At 57.4% G+C, this 23475-nt stretch overlaps 3 protein-coding genes across 4 annotated transcripts; 1 reads left to right on the top strand and 2 right to left on the bottom strand.

Annotated features, from left to right (window-relative positions):
• Window positions 1–2556: 2556 nt before the first annotated feature.
• On the bottom strand, window positions 2557–6257 carry PFDN6 (prefoldin subunit 6). The gene is made up of 5 exons (XM_007444633.2): window positions 6108–6257; window positions 4596–4711; window positions 3314–3384; window positions 3097–3221; window positions 2557–2780 (listed from the first exon to the last, which is right to left on the bottom strand). Exons 2-5 carry the CDS (start codon window positions 4657–4659, stop codon window positions 2660–2662), a joined length of 381 nt encoding a protein of 126 aa, XP_007444695.1. The 5' UTR covers window positions 4660–4711; window positions 6108–6257; the 3' UTR covers window positions 2557–2659.
• LOC103063867 (uncharacterized) lies at window positions 6052–14595 on the top strand. The gene is made up of 6 exons (XM_088151187.1): window positions 6052–6681; window positions 10194–10701; window positions 12780–13094; window positions 13322–13435; window positions 13711–13734; window positions 14485–14595. Exons 1-6 carry the CDS (start codon window positions 6052–6054, stop codon window positions 14496–14498), a joined length of 1605 nt encoding a protein of 534 aa, XP_088007313.1. The 3' UTR covers window positions 14499–14595.
• Window positions 14596–17718: 3123 nt separating this feature from the next.
• LOC103058514 (mamu class II histocompatibility antigen, DR alpha chain) lies at window positions 17719–22606 on the bottom strand. 2 transcript variants are annotated; one of them, XM_088151464.1, is made up of 5 exons: window positions 22451–22606; window positions 21283–21561; window positions 20227–20508; window positions 19090–19240; window positions 17719–18307 (listed from the first exon to the last, which is right to left on the bottom strand). In XM_088151464.1, exons 1-5 carry the CDS (start codon window positions 22536–22538, stop codon window positions 18304–18306), a joined length of 804 nt encoding a protein of 267 aa, XP_088007590.1. In that variant the 5' UTR covers window positions 22539–22606; the 3' UTR covers window positions 17719–18303. The 2 variants fall into 2 exon arrangements, with proteins under 2 accessions (XP_088007590.1, XP_088007591.1); XM_088151465.1 differs by lacking the exon at window positions 17719–18307 and having other exon boundaries at window positions 19086–19240.
• Window positions 22607–23475: the final 869 nt, after the last annotated feature.

The following is a 23475-nucleotide window of genomic DNA, read 5'->3' as shown; positions in this document are numbered from 1 at the left end:
CATACAGCTTGGTGGAAAGGCTGCTGGCTTTGGAGCAAGAATCTGTGTGCCTTGGCAGAATTAGGCACTGTGTGCCCAACGCTGCTGTTCGCCTGTAATTTTTAGGTTCTGGTATTTCAGATGTAGCTCTGCAGAACGGTAAGGCCACCCGGGTGCTGCTGGACTTCAGACTTCCCTTTTCAGTGATTCATAGGCATCTCCAGCTGAAATTGGTTTTTGCGGACTTACACAAAAGGTTGTGCCCGAAATCGTGATTTGTGGGAAACAGCCAGAGAACAGAGGATGTTTTTGGCAGGGACTCATCCCTGCCCAATCCCTGCAACGTGCTCGGTGTGTGTGATCTCTGAGGGCTGTAGAAGGACTTCACAAGGTATAGAGGACTGTCTTAAGACACGGAGAGCAATTGGGTCTCCTCTCCTGACTGATCAGAAAGAGTCTGGGGGCAGTTTTCCAGCCTGGGGAGTGGAATAAATGGTGCAGAAGCAAGCACTTTTGGAATCTGGCTTCTATTTTAGGGGAGGATGAGAATTTAGAACATGGGAAAACAAGAATACATCATAGATTTATACCCCAAACCTATATTAATTCTAGCCGCTGAATTTAATCCCAAGACTTAATTCCATTTAATTAAGGGGAGGGAAAGAGTTTTGGACATGAACATACATCATAGATTCCTTCATTTATTCCTGAGGTAGCTGTCTGGGGAAGGCAGGAGGAAGAAGATTCCTTTGGGGGACCAAGGGGGGGCCTTGAGTTGGGATCAGGGCCACAGGAGAGCTGGTAAGGGAAACCCCAGATGTGGGCAGGGGGCACAGCTGGGTCTCCCGGAGAGCCTCGCAAATCCACAGGGGGCTCCCTCCAGGCATCATCTTCCCAGGTGTGTCGCCCCGTGCTGGCCTTGCTTCTCCTGTTGGCCACCGGTCCCTTCTGACCCGCATGACTGTGGAGGCAGGAGAATCTCAGCCCAGAGCCACCCCCATCCCCCTGAATTGCTGAGGCTCCAAGCAGCTGTTTTACTGGCCAGCTGTGGGTGAGGCTGTTGAAGAGGAAGAGGGCAGACGTTACATGGGAGCTCAACACAGCGTGGAAGGACATGTTCAGACAGTTTCTAGAAACAGGGACGGTTTGGCAGCCAGACAAGGAAGGATTTCAGGAGCCCCTCACATTCCAGAGATTTGGCTGCTTGAAATGCAGAATCGGGCCAGGATCGTCATACACTTTTTGATCGTTTGAGCCTGTGAGTGTACCAATTGCAAACATCCGTGAGCAAACTGCAGCCTTGGGGTGCAACTGCAGGTGCCAAGAAAACATCTGGAGGAATGACAGGGCAAGTCTGGAAAAGGGAATCGGCAAAGGGTGTTTCTCTCCCACCTGGAATAAAAGAGATCTTTGGAAGCGGTGGGAGCCCCAGGATTCCTGCTCTCTCTCAGCCGGAGAATTGCTAATGCCTTGTTTTTTCCACAGTACAAATTGGACCCTTCTGTCTTGATCACACAGCTGGGGAACCACCACCCCCAGCCCTAACTTCAAAATCCTTTTGCTCCTGATTCCCGTCATAACTCAGGTAAACTATCTCGTCTCTTCTATGGAGCTCCCTCTCGAGAGAAAGAGGCTGCATAGGAAATGTGTTAAAATGGTCATTTTTTCCTTTTTAATCATACATCATGGACCAATTGCCAGTTTTCTATAGCGAAGATATCCCAAATATCTGAGATTACATTTTGAGTTGTAAGGAAGCCAAAGGATGTTTGTTCCTTCAAAGGAACCTCTCTTCAGGGTCTGCTACTGACTGAGAAAAATTTCTAGGAATCCTCATTTTGGGGGCACCAGATTTTAAAAGCAAATGCTCTCATTTTAAAAGAGGCAAAAGTCTTTGATTAAAAAAAGAGGATTCTTCAGTTGCTTGATCTGTACGTTCTGTAACATTCTGGTCCTTGTAAGGAGCGTTGGGACAGAACCTGAACTCTGAGTGGTGTTTTTTAATTCTGCAAACACCAGTGAAGCTGACTGAAAAAAAACAGAACAGCACTCCTTCCCACCCTGTAAAACGAATCCCTATGGAATTCGTTGCTCCCAGATGCGGCGATGGTCAGCCGCCTCCAAGCCCCGGCTGCAGAGGACCGAAGGCGTTTTTTTTCTTTTTAATACTACTGGATTTCTCCTGCTTTAACTGGAAGATAAAGCCCCCAAAGGCAGCCTGGACCGTCCCCCCGCTGGCCATGGTGTCCCGGCTGCTGCCGTCCAGATGCACCATTTGGAAGAAGCCTCCTGGCCCAGGACCCCCCGCCGGGAATCCCCCATCCCAGCTCTCCCCGGCTCCTCTGGCCCAGCAAAGGGCTTCCAACTGTGCAGCTGCCTCTGTAGGTAGCTTTGTTTCAGTTGCAGGAGAATAAAGGGGAGGCCCCCGGGGGTAGGAGCTGCAGAGCTAGGCCCTCAAGCTGCAGCCAGGCAAAAGGAGCAAAGGGCCTCGGATGTCCCTCCAGGCACCTTCCTCTGGGTGTTCTGAACCTGTGCACATCTGCCCCCCAAGCCCCAGCGCAAGAAAGGAGGCGCAAAGAGGGTCCAGCAGAGCTTTATTCGAGAGGATCCAAAAGGCCTGACTGGCAGCATGGGGGGCTGGCCAGCTGGCCCACCCCTCCCTCCGGGACCCCCAGCCCCTTCAGGTCTTGACGGCCACCTTGGCCTGGGCCCTCTGGAACTCCTGCTGCAGCCGCCCCAGCGCCTCCCGCTGCTGCTCCGATTTCCGCTCGTAGTCCTGCATCTGGGCCTCGTAGCGTTTGCTGCAAAGACGGGATCGGGCTGGTGGGCACGCGAGGATGGGGAGAACCCCCAGAGGGGCTGTGCAGACCCTCACCGGACCCTCGGGTAGAGGGCACTGGAAGAGGCTGCTTCGGGCCCTGCAGCCGGCATCGCCCCAGTTTGCTCCGGCCCAGCGCTGGCCTCCTCCAAAGAAGCAGATTCCCCTACCCACCCCTGGCCAAGCCGGGGGGCGTTCCAGGAAGCTTACCCTTCTTCCCTGAGGTAGACTGCCTCAGGAGCTGGAGCCCCACAAAGGAACCCACACACACACCCACACCTCTTCCTGGAGGGACTCACATCTCCCCTGTGATATAGTCGAGCCTTTTTCCGACCGTTGCTTTGGCCTCCTCCGTGTCCTGCTTCACCAGCACAGGCCCTATGAGTTTGTATACGGAGTTAGAGGCGTCCAGCAGGTCCAGTTCCTGGAGCGGTGGAGGAGGAGGAAGAGATGGGCTATGGCTGAAAGGGTGCTGAGGGAGGGGAGGGGAAGGGAAGGACAAGACCCCGCCCTCACCTCCTTCACCACGTGGTTCTCCGTCAACTGAGCCTCCAGCTTCTGACGGGCTGTCATGCATTTGCTGATATCTGCAAGGGGGAACAGAAGAGAACCACCCCCCCCCACTGTGAGAGACCTGCCTGCTGGGGGTCAGGGCCCTCTGCTGGCAGCCCGTCTTTGGGTCCTTCTCGGCTTCCTGGCATCCAGCAAGAGCCCTGAGCCTGTTTCTGGCAGCCATACCCCCTTGGGTCCAGAGGGGAGAGGAGACTTTTAGAAGAGCTGTGAGGGGATCAGGAAGAGGGCCGGGGCTCCGTGGCCCCCAAATACTGCTGAAAGGCTCGGCCTCAGAAGGACAAGAGAGCTCGGGGCCCCTCTGGAAACCAGCACCATCTGTGTCTTCCCTGAGCCCTTCCAGCACAGTCAGCTGGGGGAGCCAGAGGAGACCCCTCTATGGGGGTCCCAACACCACCACCTTCCATCTTCTGCTCTGGAATGAGGCTCCGGCTTTCCAAGACGTAGGAAGGGCTGATACAGGTTCAGATTCATTTATTGAGTAGTGTACAGGTCCAAAGCATTGCTAAGACTAACCCCGCGCACACCAAAAAGTTACTTTTACCCCTTTCTAAGTGCACCCCCCCCTTGCCGGCTTTCCAAGTCTTTTTCTCTGTTGCCCATTGGCATGACCTTGAGCAGTCTTGAGAATCCGATAACAACCCATCTGCTTCTAACAGCTCCTTCCGGGCATGGCGCCCCCCCCCCATCTACAACGGCAAGATAGCAAGTTGGCTAATTGATTGCAAGGATTCTGACACTCTGGCTGGTTTTGGGGAGCCACCCCAGAAGGTTGAAGGAAGGATTGGAACCATACTCCAAAGCCCAGTCCTCTTCTGGAAGGACTCTGAGCCGTGGGTGCTGAAGGGCAAGTGAGGGCATGGGGACAGGGAGGTCCTTGAGGGCGTCCAGGGAGCCTCACCAGTCACTGCAGGCCCATTCCAGCAGGCTCTCTGTAGATGTTTGGTGCCCCTCAGAAGTGTGGGACTACAACTCATATCACCTTCATACAGCACAGTTGGTGGATTGCTGGCTGGGGAAGATGGGAGTTGTGGTTCAATGCATCTGGCTGGGCCCCAATTGAGAAACTGTTTTAAAACTGTGTTTCTAAAATGACTGCTACTTCCAAGGAGCAGGATCCTGCAAAACGGTATTGAGCAAACACCTCCTTACAGGAGCAATTGGGAGGAATGGAAAGATGGCTCAGGGGAGAGTCCTGGGGCCCCTCCTGGGAGGGGGAGGTACTGACCTTTCTGTAGCTGCTGATATTTCTCTAGCTCCCCCTGTAGCTTCTTTTGCACTGCCTCTGCCATTGCCCCCTTCTCTCCTTGCACGTGCCGATGCTCCTCTGGTTTCTCTTTTGCGCTGGAACAAAGAACATAAGGACTTCAATCGTCTGGTTAAATTGAATATTACATTCAGAGATGCTCCCTGTCCAGCAGTTTCAGAGTACAGCAGAATAACAGATCAGAAAATCAAAGACTAAAATCATAATTACAGTGGGGTGGGGTGGTTAAAGATCTTGCATTAAGAGCAGGGACACCCAGATTTCCATCCACCCTCAAGCACAGAAGCTCTCAGGGTGACTTTGGTCCAGGCACTCTCTCTCCCACCCCAACCTACCCCACAGGGTTGCTGTTGTGAAAGAAAAATGGTAGGAGGAATATTGCGTATGGCAGCTTGCCATTCTGAATGAAAAGTGGAATATAACACTAACAAACAAATTTAACAGAGTCCCCCTGCAGGGTCAGGCTGAGGCCCACCTCAGCCCAGTATTTGTTTCTCCCAGGGGCCTCTGGTGCTTGCAAACAGGAGATGGAGAAGTCCCATCTCCTCCCTACGTCCTGCTGGAAGTGGCATTTGGAGCCAGGCAACATTAAACTGCCCAGACCAAGAGCTCCCGACAGTCACGCCTTCAGTGAAAGGCACCCAAACCGGGGGCCATCACCCCATCTTGTAGCAGTGAATTCCATGGGTGAGGAACAGGAAAATGGTTCCACGTACCCCCTGCTTGGGGAGCCTCTCGGATTCACCAAGGCCTTCCCCGCCCAGAGGCTGGTGGGATGGAGAGGCGGCCAAGAGACCCCGCGGGCGCAAGTGAGGCACACGCAGTAACTTGGGGGCATCTGGTCTGACCCCCGGTGCAACTATCCTTCCATCACAGCCTGCCAAGTGCGCGTTACGGCAACCGCCACACCTCCGGCCAACGCGTCGCTCGTTGTTTCCACGCTGGCGGGATTTGCACCATTAGCAGCTGCATCTCACAAGATTTCTTTGAAGCTCAGCAGTTGTGAGGCCAAAGCGCCTCTGTTACTGCACGACGGAACATCCTGAGGGAATGGGCCCATCCTGCACTGCCTGGGGGATGATGGGAGTTGTAGTCCAGCACCCTCCCCAAAGTGCAGCCCCCCCAGCCAAGGGGAGGGAGCGCCTGCGTTCCCTGAGGAGGATGGGAGTTGTAGTCCAGCACCTCTGGAAAGGGAGAGGCTCTTCCAGTCCTTCCACAGGCTGCCAGCCAAGGCAGATGGAGCTCTGCCTGCCGAGGACGATGGGAGGTGTAGTGCAGTACCCTCGGCAGCCCCCCGGTCAAGGTGAGAGGAACCCCCCGCCTGCCCTGGGGATAATGGAGGCTGTACTCCAGCAGGTCGGAAGAGGGCCCTCCAGGGGGCGAGAGCCCCCCAAGTCCTTCTGAGGGCCCCCCAGCAATGGGAGGGAGTCCCCGCTTCGCAGGGGACGACGGGAGCCGGAGCCGCAGCCTCACCTCGCAAATGCACGGCCCCGCCAACAGCTCCGTCTCCGCGGATACCGGCCGCCGCTCTCGCCTCGCGGGAGGAGAACCCAGGAAACAGGAAGTCGCGGACGCCGCCGCAGAGCCACTTCCGCCCGGTCCCAAGATGGAGGCGAGCCGGAGCGGAGCCCTAGAGACGGGCCGCCGGACACCGCGTGGGAGGAGCCGCTGCGGCGGCCACGTGACGGGCTGGCCCCGCCTTCGCAGCACCCGCCACGGGGCGAGCCGGCCTGCGGCCCTCCGCGTCCCGCGTTTGCGACCGCGCCGCCTCGGAGCTGCGTGGGGCGCCGCCCTCGGGGGCCTGAGTCTCGCCGGGCTCGGGGAGGAGGGGCTGGGCGGACCCCCGATGCTGGTGGGGGAGGGGAGAAGAAAGGGGCTGGGACCCCCGCAGGGGCCCCATCCAACTGGCGGGGCAGCTGAAGCGGGAGGAATGTTCCGCGGTCAGGGAGCGGCTTGCCGTAACGCCGCCCACGCGGTCGGGGAGTGGGCGCAGGGAGGGGGGCCTGCTGCTGGGGTCAGGCCAGGCCTTCGGGGCAGTTACTCCGTGGTAAGAGGAAGGAGGATGGGCGCGGAGGCAACATGGCGGCATTTTCACTCCTCGACCCCCTTCCCCAGAGTGTCATGATAAAGAATGCAAGGGGGGAAATGCATGTTGCAAAGGGCCTTATTCGCATTTTCAGTTTTTTCCTTTGTGGATCAGAATTTTTTTTAACTGTGAGCCGCCAAGAGTCACCCATTGGGGGAGATGGGCGGCATACAAATTGAATGAATGAATGAATGAATGAATGAATGAATGAATGAATGAATGAATGAATGAATGAATGAATGAAGACTCTTAAAGTGATGTAAGAATTGAGGTGGGATCCATGATTTGGGGGAAACTGGAAATGGGGGAGGGGGAGGGGAGATGAAAAAAGTTTCTGGGGAGGAATGAAAGTTCTTAGAGGTTCTTCTGCTCCTGTTGAGAGAAAGCGGGACCGAAGTCTTGGGGCTGCCCAGAGCCAGCAATGCACACGCTTGTGAACAGGAGCGTGCAAGTGAGTGCAGCTCCTATTGACCAGATGAACACAAGGAGGAGTCTGGCCTGTTTGCTCCTCCCGCGACGGAGGCCGGGAGGAAGAGCCCTTCCGGGCGGGACCCTCCAGGCCCGAAGGCTTAAGCCCAGGGCTGTCCAAAGGTCTCGGGTCAGCTCTGGGGAACTGGGGGCTCCGTTGAGGGAGGGGGAGCAGGAGAGGCTTTGGGGGGAAGGGACCCTGATTTGAAGGGGAACGAAAAGAGTGTCACCTGATGCCCATCTTGGGCTTTCAGGAAGTGGATTTTCATAAAAAGGGAGGAAGGAGAAGCAGGGTCCGCTGCCATCACTACACACCCACCCACCCACCACACTGCTCCTTCTGGGGGGAAAACGACATTGTCATTCCAAGAGCAGAAAAGGAGCCAGAAATGGAGAGCGGAGGAAACTGAAGGCAGGAGAGGGGGGCCAAGGCAAGAGAAAAGAAGCGCAGCTAAAAGGACTTTCTGCGGCTCCCCCCAAGCCTTCCTCTCCTGCAACCCCTCCTGGCTTCCACCAGGACCTCCACCGCCCCCTGGCTCCGAGGCCTTTTCCTCTTCTTTTCCAGGGACTCCCCAACTCCCTCCAACTATGGCTGCCTTTCCTCCCTCCCTCCAGATGAAATCATCTCAACCTTCCCTTCCCTTCCCCTCCTCCTCCACTTCTCCTCCTCTTCCTCTACCTCTTCTCCTCCTCCTCTCCTCCTGCTCCTTCCACTCCACCCAGCTGGGACTGCTCTCCCCTTCCTCCCTGCCTGCATTTTGTTTTTGGTCTTCCTTCAGCCTCAGCCCCTTTTTGCCCAGAGAAGCTCCCAGGTGGGTCCCTCCTGACCCCCCTCTGGCATTGCAGGGGGAGGCTGGGCCTAGGGCTGCCTCTGCTCCCCCTCTGGGGCTGGCCTGGGGCTGGAGGAGGCACAGGGACCCTCCCTGGCTGTGGGGCTGCCCCTCCCTTCCTCTCCCCCATGAGGCCCTCCCCCCAGGCTAGGCCCGGCCACTGCTCCTGGGTGCTTCATCAAAGGGGCGGCTTCTCCTTAATCAACCCTCCGCCAGTCTCTTCATGGGGGGACACCCCTCCAGCCCAACAGCTTCAGAGAGCCCAGAGGACACCTGGATATCTGGCCCCACATTACACTGTCCATGGAAGGATCAGGCGCCCCTTCCGAGTCCCAGCAGCCCCACCCTGGAGACCCCCTGGGGCCTTAAGGGAGGTTCAAAGGGCATCTAGTCCACCCCCTCCAGGCCCACAGAGGAAAGGAGAGCCTGGCTGGGAATCCCGGGGAGAGCAAAGGAAGGGGTTGGCCCCTCTGGAGGTGGCGGGGGACCCCCCCAGAGCTGCAGCCCCCCAAGACGGAAAGGATCCCCCCTCCCACTTTCTCCGCTTCTTTCTCCGCTCGGAACTATCTCCTCCACTCGGCGGAATCCAGAGAGTCTCTGCCCGGAGACCGATGACGCGGCGGAAGGGAGAATTCCCATTGGTGCTTTTATTTGTTCGGGGAACCCCCCACGCTGACATTTGAGAGAAAAGCGCTTCCTGCCCCCAGTCCAGACCCACCGATTCCGCCTTTGGGGCTGGAAGCATCTGCGTCTTTCTCCTCTCTCTTGGGGGTTGTTTGTGGGGCAGCATCCATGGGCTCTGCTGGGGTCCCCCTGCTGCTGCTGGTGGGCGCGCTGTCCTGGACCCTTGGAAGCAAAGGGGGGAGGGGGCCCTGGTAAGGAGGGGGCTGGGAGGGACGCCCTGATGCTGGTGGGGGGGAAGAAAGGGCTGGGACCCCCAGGAGAGCCTTTGGGGAAGGGGGTCGAGGGCAAGAGAGGCGGGAGCCTGCAGGATTGGGGAGGCCGAGGAGGGGAGGGGAGGCAGTGGGGGGGCCTTCTCTCACCCCCCCATGGCTGGGTCGGAGTCGGACCTTCCGGGCCCCGAATTAGACCCGGATCCGGAGCCCCCAAAGTCTGTTGCGTTGAGGGAGGAAGGAGAAGGAAAGAGGGAAATTGCGGCATTTTCAGACCTAATTCCACAAATGCAATGAAAACCCATTTAAGAAAAAGATGCATTTGGGGAAAAAAAACTTTTTTGCATTGTTAGAAACTTCAGTTTTTCTTATGAATCTCCATTAGAGGCTTTTAAGGTCAGGCAAGAGCTGAATTTAGATCCCTTGTTGGGGGAGCCTCTGAACTGGGAAAGGAGACCCGGACCACCCCCCCATCATTCCCCTTAGCTGAATCAGGGCCTGGAGTGGAGGGGGGACCATGGGGGGCCAATGGGGGGGTCTAAGGTGCTCCTACAAAATTGGCTTCCCCAAAACTATCCCTTTTGTGAAGGAGTCTGGAGACCCTCGTTTGAGGTGGTCTTGGGGGGCTGCAGGGGGCCCTAATTTGGGATGGGGACAGGAAAGAGGCCTGAACCCCCCCCACAATAATCCAAAGGCAGGTAGGAGGGCTGAATATTGGGGGGAGAAGAGAAGTTTGGGGTAACCCGGGAAGCTGGAGGGTTGAGGGGAGGGAAGGGTTGGGAGGCCCCAGGAACATCAGTCCAGACATCCTTACTGTGCCCCCTCCCCATATTCTCCCCCATCTGAAGGAAGAGGGAGACCAAGGTGTGGATATTACTTTCACTCCAGCCCAGAGAGTTTCTGGTGGTCTCTTCACCCCCCTCCCCACATATTTCCTGCTGCTTTGGGGGGCAAAGATTTGCTTTGGGGGGCATATTTCCTGCTGCTTTGGGGGGCAAAGAGGCCCCACTCCTCCCTGCAGAGAGTAGAGCAGTCTGCTGCACCACTTGAGCTTCTGCCTGCCTTTCTCCAGGGTGGGAGGATGGAGGGAGCTCAACAGGAAGGTCCTTCCCCTCCCCCTCCTTCCTCTCCACTCCAGACCCCCAGCAACTCTCCATCTCCCCCAGGGAGGCCCACTGGCACCCCCTCCCCCTCCCTCCTCCAGGGGGCGTCTCGGGGGAGCAACAGCCCTGCGGTGGGTATGTGGGGGGGGTCTGAACTCCTCCCCCCGATTGCCATCTAGGGGGCTGGAGAGGGGCTCATTTTGGGAGGGCAGGAAAGAAAGAGGCCAGGAGCCTCCCCCGCAAAGACCACCCGCGTCCCCCTTCCACCTGCGCCCTCCAAAGGCCACCCGTGGGTCTCCTGCCCCTCCCCCTTCCCGCGTGGGCCCCTCGTCACTGGCAGCTGGGAGCGATGGGCCCTGAGGTCCCTCCTGACGGCCTCCCTCCTCCTCCTCCTCTTCCTCCTCCTCCTCGCAGCCCATTTCTTGCACCAGGAGAAGCATGAGTGCCACTTCTTCAACGGGACGCAGCGGGTGCGGTTCCTGTTAAGGGACATCTACGACCGAGAGGAGTTTGCCCACTTCGACAGCGACCTCGGGAAGTATGTGCCCGTCACCGAGTTGGGGCAGCTCTGGTCCGACATTTTCAACAGCCAAAAGGACTATCTGCAGTACCAGAGGACTGCCGTGGATCGCTTCTGCCGGCACAACTACGAGGTGGCCAAGACGGGGCGGATGGTCGGACGGAGAAGTGAGTCCAGGAGGGGGGCTTCCCGGGGGCGCAGAGATGCCGGGACCCCCCTTCATTTAATCCGTTAAGGTTTCCCCTTGTAAAGATTTACTCCGTGTTTATTCCGCGCTCTCAGATCCATGAAATCTTCCTCTTCTTCCTCGTCCCAGGATCCCAACTCTTCCCCTGCCCTGAATCGGGGATCCCTTTGATCCCCTCCCAGAGGGGATTCGGGGGCGGAATCCGGCCGCGTCTCCCCCCTCCCCAATACAGATTCAGGGACCGAAGGGGGTCCCCGTCCCTCTGTCCGGCCAGGAGCCCATTTCCCTCCCCCCTTTCCCTCCCTCCCGGAAATGGGGTGTTTTAGCCTTTTAGGATAAAAAAAATCAATTTCCAAAGGTCTGAAAAAGGGAATTAGCAAAGGAATTGACTTTCCTGTCATAAGAAACACATTAGACCTTCATTAAACCCTGAAGCCAGCAATGGTTTAATGTAGGATGGCCTGATTCTCTGTTCCAGGTTTCTTACAAATTGCCTAAATTTCTTTTTGTAATTTCAAATCTTTGCATAAGAATAAATTTATATCTATCAGCTGATAGGGTTTCAAAGGCCAAGCATTGTGCAAAGGCAAATGAGAGACCAGTAATTCTCCAGCTCTTTCTCTTCGCTTCAATATCTTTGTTTCTTTTGTTTAAAAAAATATTCCGTGTTTTCAGAGCAGGTTGTTGATCCAGTTCCAGTTCAGGAGATCTGAAATCACAAGATTTTTCCTGAGCCTGTTTTGGGGAATATTCTGTCCCTCTTTCTTTTCCTTTTGAGTTGACTTTTCTCTGTGGGGATTCAGACATCTTGTTCCCCCGAGAGACCAAAGCTTTTTCTTATTTGATCACAAAATAGTTTTCCTGAACTATCGGCAAAATTAAATGAGCCCCTATTTGTTTGCACAGAAATCACGTCTATGTCTTAACATTTGTTGTTCAAAGGAGCATCCAGTTCTCATCTCTTGCTATTTGCAATACTTTCATCCAAATTCAGCATTAGTTCTACGGGTGCTTGATCAGAATTAAACCAGCATTTCATTTTTTTTTACTACCTTAACCATCAGTCTTGATATTAAATAATAAATCTTAAACATGTGTGATGTGGGGAGGTTAAATGTGTATTCTTGTTGTTTTAAATCAAGAGGTCTCCATATGTCTATTAAATGAAATTCCTGGATGGATCGATGGAAAATGTTGTGTCTCTGGGAGGGTCTTTAAAAAGAAAAAACAATCTTGTTCCAGTCGAATTGTGAATCCAGAACTGAATTAAAGTCCCTGCCCAGAAACTCCCATCTGATCTAATTGTTCCCCCAAAATGTTTGCAAGGCAGTTTTGTAAATAATTAGGTTTATCTTTGGTGGGGCCATAAAAACATGATTCATGCCATCTGATTATATCCTTATTTAACTACAAAAGTTAATCTATAAATTTTTAAGATGTTTCCACTAAAATTGCCAGATTTTACATTTTGAATTTCCACTGATTTAAATCTGCTTCTTCCATTTTTTGCTTAAAAGTATTTTCACATTGAGAAGAATTTGCATTTCCTGAAAAAAGGGGGAAAAAAACAGTGTCATGAATTTCAATTTACCAAAACTGCCTTCTTTTAGCTATTTTACAAGGATTTTTAATGTTCCAAAATACAAATGTGCTTATTATGAAGAAAAAGCCACAAGTGTATCATTTATCTGAGTGGCAACCAGACTAGATCCCAGGTCTTCATTACAAATAACCAAATCATTTAAAAATGAATCTTCTTAAATGTTAACTGTTACTAAAAAAACTCATTAGTAAGAAAAACTATTAACAAATTATGTCTCTGAGAGGAACCGTTTTTGAGCCAGGTCCGACTCTGCTTAATTCTCACCTCATCCAGAATCAAATTTAACCAACTCAACAGTGGACAGGAAAGGCTGCAGAAGAGGAAAGTGAAGTTTTTCTCCCTCTCTCCAAACAAAACTCTTGGAAAGGGGACTTAAAACACAGAACATTTTCGAGACTAAGACGGACCTTGGCCTGAACCAACCGACTTGCTCTTCCATTCTGGGCCCTGTTGAGTCTCTCACGTCCCTCCTTCTCCCTCCCCTCCAGCCAAGCCCACCATCACCATCTCCCCCACCAAGATGGACCCTGGTTCCCCCAACACCATCCTCCTCTGCACCACGATGGGCTTTTACCCCCTGGAGATCGACGTCCAGTGGCTGAAGAACGGGCAGCCGGAGAAGGAGGGCGTCGCCTTCGGGGAGGAGCTCCAGAACGGAGACTGGACCTACCAGCTCCAGGTGATGCTGGAGACCCAGCCCCAGCGTGGGGATGTCTACGCTTGCAAGGTGGGGCACACCAGCCTGGAGGCCCCTGTCACGGTCCAGTGGGGTAAGCCCCTCCCTTCCCTTCCCTTCCCTTCCCTTCCCTTCCCTTCCCTTCCCTTCCCTTCCCTTCCCTTCCCTTCCCTTCCGGTCTGGGGACACCATCCTGCACTGAGAAGGGGTCATCGATGGGGGGGCTGGAAAGACCCTCCCTTGTGTAGAGCCAGAATGGCCCCCCCGGAGGAAGCTGGCCCTGATCCTCCTGTTCACGTGAGGCTCCTTCTCCTTCCCCAGAGCCACGTTCCTCCAATGCTGCCAAGAGCAAACTCTGGACGAGGGCTGTTGGGGCCATGCTGGGGGTGGTCTTCCTGGCTGTGGGGCTCTCCCTATACCTGAAGAACAAGAAAGGTGAGTCCTGAGGCGGGCTGGATAAAAAGATATGGGGAGGGGATCCTCCAGGGAAGGCATCTCATTGAGGTTAGCGAGTCAATGGTGAAGACCGTCCCCTTGGCCCCTGAATCCCAAGGCTGATGGTCCCCCTGAGAAATTGGTTTGGGAACTTTTGTTGTTCGAGGGGCTAGAAGGGAATATCATGCAATATATTATGGGCTATCGATGGGGAGTGGGACCCCCTAAGTGCTCCACCCATTCACGGTTCTGATTGCATCTTTTTCTCTTTTTAGCAACTCCCATCCAGCAACCCGCAGGTGAGTTTCTTCTATTCCCTCTCTGTTAATTAGGAGGTTTTTCTAATTCTCTCTTCTGGAGCCCCCAAATCTTTTCCTAAGATTTTTGGCAGCTTTTCCTTTAAAGGGGATCCCAAAATGTGGTGCAATTAAACACAAAAACACCACATAACACTAAAATCTCACCCAGGATGTTTCCTCATTTTGGGAAACTGCAAAAGGAAAGGCAAGGAGGGGGGCCATTCAGGTCATTGGGGGAAGGGGAGGGAGTACCCCAAGTTTTTGGGCTGGCCTTCCTGACCCCCCTCCCCTTAGACATTTCACACAAGTTCTGGCCAGTGACCCCAGGCTCCCTCCTTTCCTGCCCCCACCATCCGAGCACCATCTTCTCTGTTAAGATGAAATAGCTGCAGGGAGGGAGGCCTCCTCTCTTGATTAATCTCCTAATTAAAGCAATTAGAGACAAATTCCATCTTGTCAAGGTCACGCTGGAGCCTCCCTGTGCAGCCCCTCAGCTGAACTCGGACCCCCTTCGAGTCTGGGGAGCTGAGAAGGGGGAGGAATCCCTGGCCCTTCTCAGCATTTTCCTCCCTGAAATTCTCTCTTTCTCATCAACCACCCCCCTGCAGTGTGGGTCTGCCTAGGGGGACTGAAAGAGAGGGGGAGGGGAAGCCCACCCTGTGTTTTTCCTGCAGATTCTCCAAAAAGAATTTATTCACACCTAAGGTTTTACTCTATATTCTACTTTTCTTTCCCATCTCTTTTTCACAGCACTCCTGAGTTAATCCTGCTATCCCTTCCAGCTATCAGATGGAAAATAGCTGATGAATTTCAATACCTGATTAATTTCTGCCTTTTTTGCGAGAGGAGGAGAATCACAGCCTGGACCTTCTGCTGCCGAGACCCACCAGCTCCTTTCACAGCTTCTCTTTCTTCTGAGGGAGGGGGAAATGGGGAGGGGGTGGAGACCATCTAGTCTGTCCCCAGGAACTCTTGGCCTGCCGGTCCCTCCAGACCCCCCCCAGTGTCTCCTTCTCAGCACAGACCCCCGTTCAGACCAATGGCTACAACCCACCCACCTTAACCCAAAATCCATCTGTCACTTGGCCAGACCTGAAGGCCGCCAGATCCAGAGAGATCCAGATGCTCCATGTGTACTGGCCACCCTGGGATCCCCATTTCCTGAGAACTGATCTCATAGATCAACTGCTCACTGCCCAGCACAGCTCCAACCTCTTTTCCCTTGCTTGGATCCCCCACCCCACCCCGTCTCTCCGTCTCTCCCTGCGTTGAATGCACAGGAGCTTCATCTTCTTGCTGTTCTCCTCTTTGGCTTTTGTTTGTTATAAAACAATAAATTGGACTGTAGGAAAACCCTGGAATGATGTGAGTTGATGGTGTCTGAATAGTCTGGTCTCAGCTCCAAATTCCCTCCGGGTCAGACCCTATTAATCAGTTCCCTCCATCCCTGAATTTCTGATCCTCAGCAGAAGGGGAGACGTCTGCTCCTCTCTCCAAGATCAGGGTGCTTCTCTCAAGCTCACGGGGGAGACTCTGAGGGATTGCAGGGTCACCAGAGACCCTCCCTGGCCAGGGGGTTGCAGTCTGAGGGGCTCCGTGGGGGGGGGTCCTTCACCCAGGGCTCCCCCCCATTGCTTGGCCAGCTGAGAAGGAGCCCCCAGAAGGCTGGAGCTGGGTCCTTTGTCCAGTGGTCGGAGAGCCACCCAGTTGCCCCCCTTATGCTGGAGGGCAGAGAAGCCCCAGATGGAGGCCATTGCAGGCCCCCAACTGAACGGCCCCCTTGGAGAAGGAGCCCTTGGAGGGAGCAGCTGTGGCCTGCCCAGGGGAGCCCCTCGGCTTCATCTGACCCTCCTCCTCCCTGGGCTTGCAGTCCTAAAAGGGGGCTTGGTGTGGGTCAGGGACTGGAGGCCGAGGCCTGGGGGTCAGCCCAAAGGCGGTCATGCCTTGCCAACTCCCCAGTCTTTCTGGAGGTAGGAAATCACGGCTGTTCCGCGTGTCCACCGAGGGTGCCATCCCCGAACTAGGAAAGCCGATTCCAGCCAGGAGGAGGATCCGGGCCCATCGCAGCCCCTTCGGGTCCGCTGAGCAACAAAGCCGCTGGGCCTCCAGCCAGCACTGGAAATCCGGGCTCAGCTTCCCAGTCCAGGCGTCTGCCCAGCGAATGGACGCCACATCTCCACCTCTGTCGGGGGGGGGGAGTGCCGAGGCGCAGGTTGGGGGGCTCCGTTCGGGGCCCTGATCCTTCTGCGAGTTTCAACTAGGATGAAGAGTGAGAAAGCGCAAGTCCTGCTTCTGGGTGGGAGAATATCGGAGGCAGGAGAGCGAAAAGGCCCTTTTGTGGGGCGAGAGACCCTCTGCCCTTCCCTGACTTAGCCGAATGACCCCAGATGTGGGGGGGGGGGAAGCAGGGGCTGGACTTCTTCCTCCAACTGCCTGCGGCTTTCCAGGGAGGTGAAGAAGAGCCCCCCCCCTTTGAGGAAGTGACCTGTCCCCTCCCTCCCCAGATCGGATGGTCGCAGCCCCCCAGCCCAGCTCTTATTCCCTCCCTTGGGGAGGGCTGCCAGGGTGGGCCTTCTGCCCTCCGGTGGTCCCGGATCCATTGTGCCCAGCCAGCCCTTCCCCACTTCCCAGGCAGGTCCGCCTCCCTCAGCCCCTCTCTCTGCCCCCCCACCCCGCGCCGTGTGGGGCAAGGCTGGTTTCCGCCAGTGTTTGTCTGAGCCGCGAAGGGAGGAACGGTGAACGGAGGATTCCTGGACCAAGCACAGCTCAACAGGCGGGGGGGGGGGGAGAAGGACCCCCTCCCCACTGCCCCTCCGGGATGACTTTGGGACAGTCTCTCTCTCTCTCTCCTTCTCTCTCTCAGGAGGAGGGGCACTTTCTGGGGCTTTGGGACCCCCGCCCATGTTTGCCATGCAGAGGCCCTCGTGTGACGGCGGGGCGTGTGACACAACCCTTGGCTTCAGGTGCAGCGCTTGTGCGTGACGGCCTTTGTTTGCAACGCGCCCGTCTTCTCCACCCGGAATCCTGTTCCAGCCGCCAGCTTCTTCCAGGGCCACCATTCCCCCCGCCCCCCCTGCAAGAGCTGCTGCTGAGGAGGGGGAGCCTTTGCCCGTCCAAGGCCCACCCCTGACACCCAGCCCCGGGGTTGGAGGCTGAAAAAGACCCCCCCCCCCCGGATCAGAGCGGTCCCTGCATCTAGCCCCCACTGATTCCCAAAAGAATCACTTTCTCGGTCCTGGCCTGCCCTCTGAACTTGTGAGGGGCTTGTTCTGAAGCACCTGCTGTGGTCCCGACCCCCCGCATTAGTCAACATGGGGCGCCTCCCTCCTGCACGCAAGTTGCAAAGCCCACCCACCCCCCGCCCTCTCACGGGCCAGATCCAAGGATGGCAGAAGCAGGATGCGGTTGCAAGGTTGGAGTGAAGCTCGGGGGTTGGGAGACTGTGCCTCTGAACAAGAGCAAAGTGCACTTTCTTCCCCACGGAGACAAACCCTTAAATCTGGGCTCAAAGGCAAAGGATTTGATTGGGGGTGGCTGGAATATTCCAGCTACTGACCTTTTTCGAAAATAAAAAGTTTCCGTCAGTTAATGCGCTTTCGTTTTACCCTGTGCTAAAGCAGCCGTGGAGTCCAACTTCCCCAAGGAAACCGAGAGTCCCTTGTCAGCTGCTTTGCAACGCCCTGCCCCCCTCCGCCCCCCCTCCGCTGGACCCGCGCCAGGGGTTTCCCGAGCCCAGTTGGGGCTTTCCATCAGCCGGCCAATCACAACTCTGGAGCAGGCTTGGTCACTAGTTGCCAGGCAGGGAAAACCTCTTTCTCGCCAGAGCCACCAGGAGCACCGTGGCTGCCTTGAAAATTTCTCCTCTCTGCAGAAGAGGCTCTTCTGCCCCCCCAGGAAGGCCCCCTTCCCTCCGACCTACAAACCACGATCACATAGCTTCCCTTCGGAAAAGCACCAGCCTGACTGGAAGAAACACCCCAGATGCACAGTTGAGGGTTATCTTTATTAGAAAGATAAGGGGCCAAGAAGCCTGCCAGCATTCCAGTTCTCCAGCGGTTGCAGGAATCTCGGGATGGGGAGAAGCTGGGGGGCTTTCCGGAGAGTGGGGCTGATTGCCCCCCCCCCCCCCCGGAGTTCGATGAGGTTGGAGGAGGAAGGCCCTCGCGAAAGCAACTTTCTCATTCTACAGACAGCGCAGGGAAGAGCCCTTGGCCAAATCTCTGTCCGGCCAAGCTCTGAATCCAGGCCAAGCAATCTGGTCAAGCAGAGCAAGCAGAGCCAGCAGGCAGCGGCTGGAACATGGGAGCTCGCGGCGCGGGGCAGCAGCTAAGACCCGATGCAGTCGGAGGTTGCCTGGAGGGGACGTCCCGGACAGGCTGGGACCCCTGACGAGGGAGGCGGGAAGGGCACAAGGCCTCCCCCCGAGAAGCACCTGGGCAAGGGGGCAGAGCGCTCCTCCTCCTGGGTTACTCTGGCATCATCGCAGGTGTCAGAAAAGCAGGAGAGGGAAGCGGGCAGCGCACGTGGAAATGCAGCTCACGGGAGGAGCCGAGCCTGCCCCAACCCTGCTCACCTGGAAGGAAGGAGAGGAAGGGGTGAGAATCCTGGGCCGCCCCGCATTGGAGGGAAAGACCCGATCCGACCCCGCTTTCCCCTGCTCTCTGCGGGGCTTCCGCGTTGGGGGGCCCTCCCGGAGCCTCCCCGCACCCGCACCTCCCGACGCACCCGCGACAACCCTCCTGCTGCGAGGCTCTGGGAAGACCCCGCTGGCTGGGGGTTGGGTGGGCTGAAGCCATCATGGCTTGCCACTAAGGAGACTGACTGGGCCGATGGTTCCGCTACTGTACGGAAAAGGCCTACGGGGAGGGGGGTCCAGAGGGAGGGGGTCAAAAAATCAAGATGGCGGCCACAATCCCGCACTCGAAGCACCGCCCGCTGTCTTGATGGGTTTTGACCGTTGCGGAATTCCTGGCCGTGGGGCCCTAGATTGCTTCTCTTCGCACTTCAGATCGAGTCGCAGGTTTTTTAAAAAATAAGGTTTGTTGAACAAGCCAGAGCCTGGAGAGATTGCAACGGGTCGCACATCACGCTGCGCAAAATAAGGGAACTCTGGCTTTGCTGGGGCTACACTGTGCAACGCCTCCGATGGCCACTAGGTGGCGACACAGAGACTCCCACTGGGCTGCCACCTAGTGGTTCCCTGGGGTTTGCAGCCGAGATATCTCCCGCTCCGCCCCAGCTTAGCCTGACATCTGGGTCCAGCTCTGAGTCTCCCCCACTCCGGCGGCCCCCAACCCGGAAGAGAGCCCTCCCCTTCCCTCCCCAAGCCCAGAAGTGGAGGGTCCTGGAACTCACAGGGCTCCCCGACGGTAGGTAGCCTCGTTCTTCCTCTTGCTCTTCACCCCCAGGATGGTGCCAGTCACAATGCCGATAATACCCACAGCCAGGCCCAGCGCACACACCACATTCTCGGTTGTCTCCGGGAGGGGCTCCGGGATGTTGGGATCTGGGGGGGGAAGAAAGGGACACGGTTGGGGAGAAGTTCCCATCCAAGCGCCTCGGGTCTCACTTCAGCAGGTACTGCAGGAATTCCCTGGGAGGCTCCACGGGGGAGGGGCAGTCAGAATACATAGGGTTGGAAGGGGTCTGGGAGGTCATCTAGCTGACCCCCTGCCCAGGGCAGGAACCTTCAGACCCCCCCAGGCAAAGGGCTGCCTGACCCTTTCCGCCCCCCCCCCCCCCCCCCCGTGGCTTCAGCCGTCAGGCTGTTCCTCTGCTCGGTCTCTCCCGCAGTCGGAAAATTCCTCCTCAGCTCATGTCTGGATCTCTCTGTGGAGCTTTTGCCCGCTGCCTGAGTCTTCCCTGGAGGACAAATCCACCCGCCGCCCTGAAGCGTCCCTGCCCGGGTCGGAAGGCAGACACCCCGTCTCCCCTCCTCCTCCTCTCCTGGAAGAGGCCAACTTCCTCCCACCGCCTTTATAGGATTTGGCCTCCAAGCTCCCCACCACGTTTGTCCCTCTCTGCCTGCCTCCAGTTCAAATCATCTTGGGGGGGGACCACAGGACATCTCCCATTCTATTCAGCACCCGAAGCCCGGATTGGAATCATGGTCTGGATGGTTGACTCCTGGCTGCTTCTCCCATTTGATTTCAGGCAGACTGCGGGGGGGGAGGGGACCTTCACATTTGGGAGGGGCTGCAGTTCCCCTTGGGGGTTCCAGCAATGTTAACAACAAGCTTGGCAGCTGTATGACAGAGGGCACTGGGCATGAGGAAAACCATCTTTGGAAAAAGGAGGTGGGGTTATCAAAGAGGGTTTGGACACACCCACATTTTGCATGGAGCACCCCAATGTTTCGGGCTTGGACCACACCCCCTTTTCCCCCTGGGTCAGATACTGTGATCCCCTGACCCAAGCGGTTGCCTCGTCCAGAATCAGAGGACCCTCCTTCACCACCGATCCCCCCGCATTGATGCCCCCCCTTCTGCTTACTCCAAATCTTCGCCAGGGGCTGTTTCAGCCCCCAGTGCTCCACCTGGCAGGTATAGTCGTCCTGCAGGGTCGGGATGAAGGGCAGGTAGGAGAACCTGCGGAAGGCGTTGTTCTTCTTGGGGTAGTAATCCATGGTCTGCACTCTGTCCGTCACCGGCTGCCCGTTCTTGAGCCAGGACATCTTCAGCACGGGGGGAGAGAAATCGTCCGCCATGCAGATCAGAATGTTGGGCTCCCCCACTTCCACCGCCTTCTCCGGGTACACCATCAGTTTTGGAGGCACTGCAGGGGGGGACAAGTGGGGAGAGAGGAGGTGGGCTTCAGTTTGGGGGGTGCCCCAAGGGACCTCTGGCTCGCTCCAGCTCTTAGAGGAAGAACCACATCCTTAAAGGATGGGGACATTCCCAGGAGGAGGTCTGAATGAAGTCTGGCTGGTCAGGCTGTCCACTGCCGGCCGCTAGCCTGGAAGCCAAAGAGGAGCGGCGGGAGACGCGCCCCCCCCAGGACCAGGGCTTCGCTTCTTGGCACCGTTCGCAGTCCAAGGCAGGAAGGGCACCCGGGTCTCGCCTCCAGGTTGGGCCAGCTTTAAAGGTTCAAGGCAGAGGTTCCCCACGTGGCATCAGGGATGCCAACCAGCTCGTGGCACCACTCTTAAGCTTCCTGCCACTCTGGATGTTTTACACTATTAAAAAAGTTTAATTTTGGAAAGGAAGAAAAACGTCGTTTGGTTTGGAAGTCGCCCCCCCCCCCCGTCCCCCATGAAGAATAGGCTGGGCAGGCAGGAATAGTCAGGAGGGAGGGTCAGAGGAAGAGGCTGGATCTCCGCCCCACAAGGCATCCTCCTGGGATCCACTTTGTCCAGGCGGGCCTCATCCAGGGATATCCACGGGGGCAGGTCAAAAGGGTCAAGGTGGAGCTACAGCCATTCATGTGAGGAAGGGGTAGGGCTTCCACAGCTGCATGGCCTTGGGCGCCATCTTGACTTTTTTGACCCCCGGGAGAATTATTCAGGCAGGGCAGCGGGACCAGCGGGGGAGGGGGATGGCCCGCCCGTACCGTTGGTGGCGGGCGTCTCGTTGGACCGCTTGATGAGGATATCCAGGTTGGAGCGGAGCACGGCGATGTTGCCCTGGGCCCCCTCGGCCTGGAAGCTGGTGAACTCCCCGAACTCCGGCAGGCGCCAGACGGTCTGCTTCTGCTGGAGGTCGACGTGGAAGATCTCGTCGTCGTCAAACTCGAACATGAACTCAGAGCTGCTGCTGGTGTTCTGGCGGGTCCGCTGGACGAAGGCCACCTGCGACAGGATCTCCTCGCCAGGGACCGGGTCGCCCTGGGCTGAAGGAGGAGGGGGGAGGGGCGGTCAGCCTCGGCCCGGGCTCTCAAACCCCCCAGTCCACGGCAAGGGGGGGGGGTCTGCCTTTGCAAGCCTCCCGCAGGGGCGGAAGCCCGCCCGGACACCTTGCGGGAGCGAGGCGGCGGACGGGCGGAGGCGGCGCCTCCTGGGGAAGAATGGCCGAGTGCGGCGGGGGGGGGGCGGAGGCGGAGAGGTCGCCCTTGCCGGGGGGCCTCCTCCTCCTCCCCCATCCGCGCCCCTCTTTGGTGGCCGCAACACCCCGAGCCCAGGTGGGCGGGGGGGGGGCGGAATCCCAACCAGCTCCCCAGGGAGGGAGGGAGGGCGAGTCTTCTCTCCGGAGCCTCTGCGCCCTAACCGGGACCCGGGCGGGTCCTGCCTGGGGAAGAGGACCGGGCCGACCTTCTCAGCCCGGAGGCGGAGTGGCGGGGGGGGGGGGGGAGGCTGCATTCGCACAAAGCTGCTGACCTCGCTCATTTCCGGGTTTGCAGAACGCCCTGAACGCGCCGCTTGCGGGCCAAGGGCTGGGTTCGCGCGACACGCTTGCCTGGTTCCCAAGTGACGCAGCCAGCAGGCTGCTTTCGCCCGGCGCAGGAAGCCACGGAAAGCCACCCTGCTAAGAATAGCCGGTCGTGCGAATGCCCCGCTAACCTTCCCACGGATCGGGTGGGCAGAGAGCGCCGGTTCCCGTCCGCACCTGACTTCGCTAACTCGGAGGGCGAGGGGGGGCGGGGGGGTGGAAGGCGGGGGGGCAGGGATTCCGCCCCCCCTTCTACCAGGAGGGCACCCAGCTTCGGCTTCCTCCCCCTTCCCGCCCGCGGGCCAGCTTCTGCCGCTCCCGCTCTCCGAGGGACCCCAGAGCGGCGCCCCTACCTCGCCCAAGCTCGGCCCCGGCCAGCAGCAGCAGCAGCAGCAGCGCCAGCCCCACCGAGCCCCCCACTCCGTTGCCTTTGTCAGCCATGGCGAGTCTGTCCCAGCGGCGCGACGACGGGAGAGAAAGTGGAAGCGGCGCGCGGTTCGGGGCAATTTAGCTCAGCCGTCGGCTCGTGGGGCGGCCCCGCCCGCGCAGCGGCCAATGGGAAAATCGGGAGCCGCTGACGCCGCTGTCGCCGGGCGAAGGAGCGCCCGCAGGTGGCCGGTCCCGGAGATAGAGCGCGCGAGGGTTCGCCGTCTCACCCTTGCCCGGGCTCCCCGGCTCGAGGGCTGCCGGAGCCCCGCGCGGCCAGGATTGCCCCCTCCTCGCAAGAGGGGCGAGGGAGGGTCGGTCTTCGCCAGTAGAAATCGGGCGCCCCGCTCTAGACCGGGCGGGGGAGTCGCCCCGGCCCGGCTGCTGGAGAGGAGACGCGGCGGAGGGGATTGCGCCCGCGGCCCTGCTGGACTCTGACTGGGATCCTCCCCGATGGCAAGCCAGTTTGGCTGGGGGTTCAGGTGCTGGCCTAGAAAGCGGGGGACGGCGAGGGCCAGCCCCTCTCTCAGCCCAACCCAGGCACAAGGTGGTGGTTGTGGGGAGAAGAGGTGGCAGGAGGACTAGGTATGTTCGCCACCTTGAGCTGCAGATAAAAAGGAGGGAAAAAATAGAGGGATAAAATCATCATCATCATCATCATCATCATCATCATCATCATCATCATCATCATCACCTTGGGTGCAATCCCAAAACGTCTGGAGCACCCCTTGAAGGCCGTCGGCATTGGCAAATCACCACCGGTCAGTTGCACAAGGCGGCTTTCCTTGGAACAGCTTCCGTCCCGCGACGACACCTTCAGCCCCATCAAACAACATCTGCCTACCCCAGGTCCTTGGGAAGGACTCGATAGGTGGATCAAAAGGCCAGATCCGACTGGCTAACTGTGAGACCAGCCATAATAATGCTACTGCTACTACTGTTAATAATAATA

This window comes from Python bivittatus, unplaced genomic scaffold (assembly GCF_059951505.1).
Source record: "Python bivittatus isolate LINGU-HERP-01145 unplaced genomic scaffold, Pbiv_v1 ctg000650_np1212, whole genome shotgun sequence".
Lineage (NCBI taxonomy): Eukaryota > Metazoa > Chordata > Lepidosauria > Squamata > Pythonidae > Python > Python bivittatus.
Note: the sequence above shows the minus strand (reverse complement) of the source record. Positions and strands in the feature narration are given on the sequence as shown.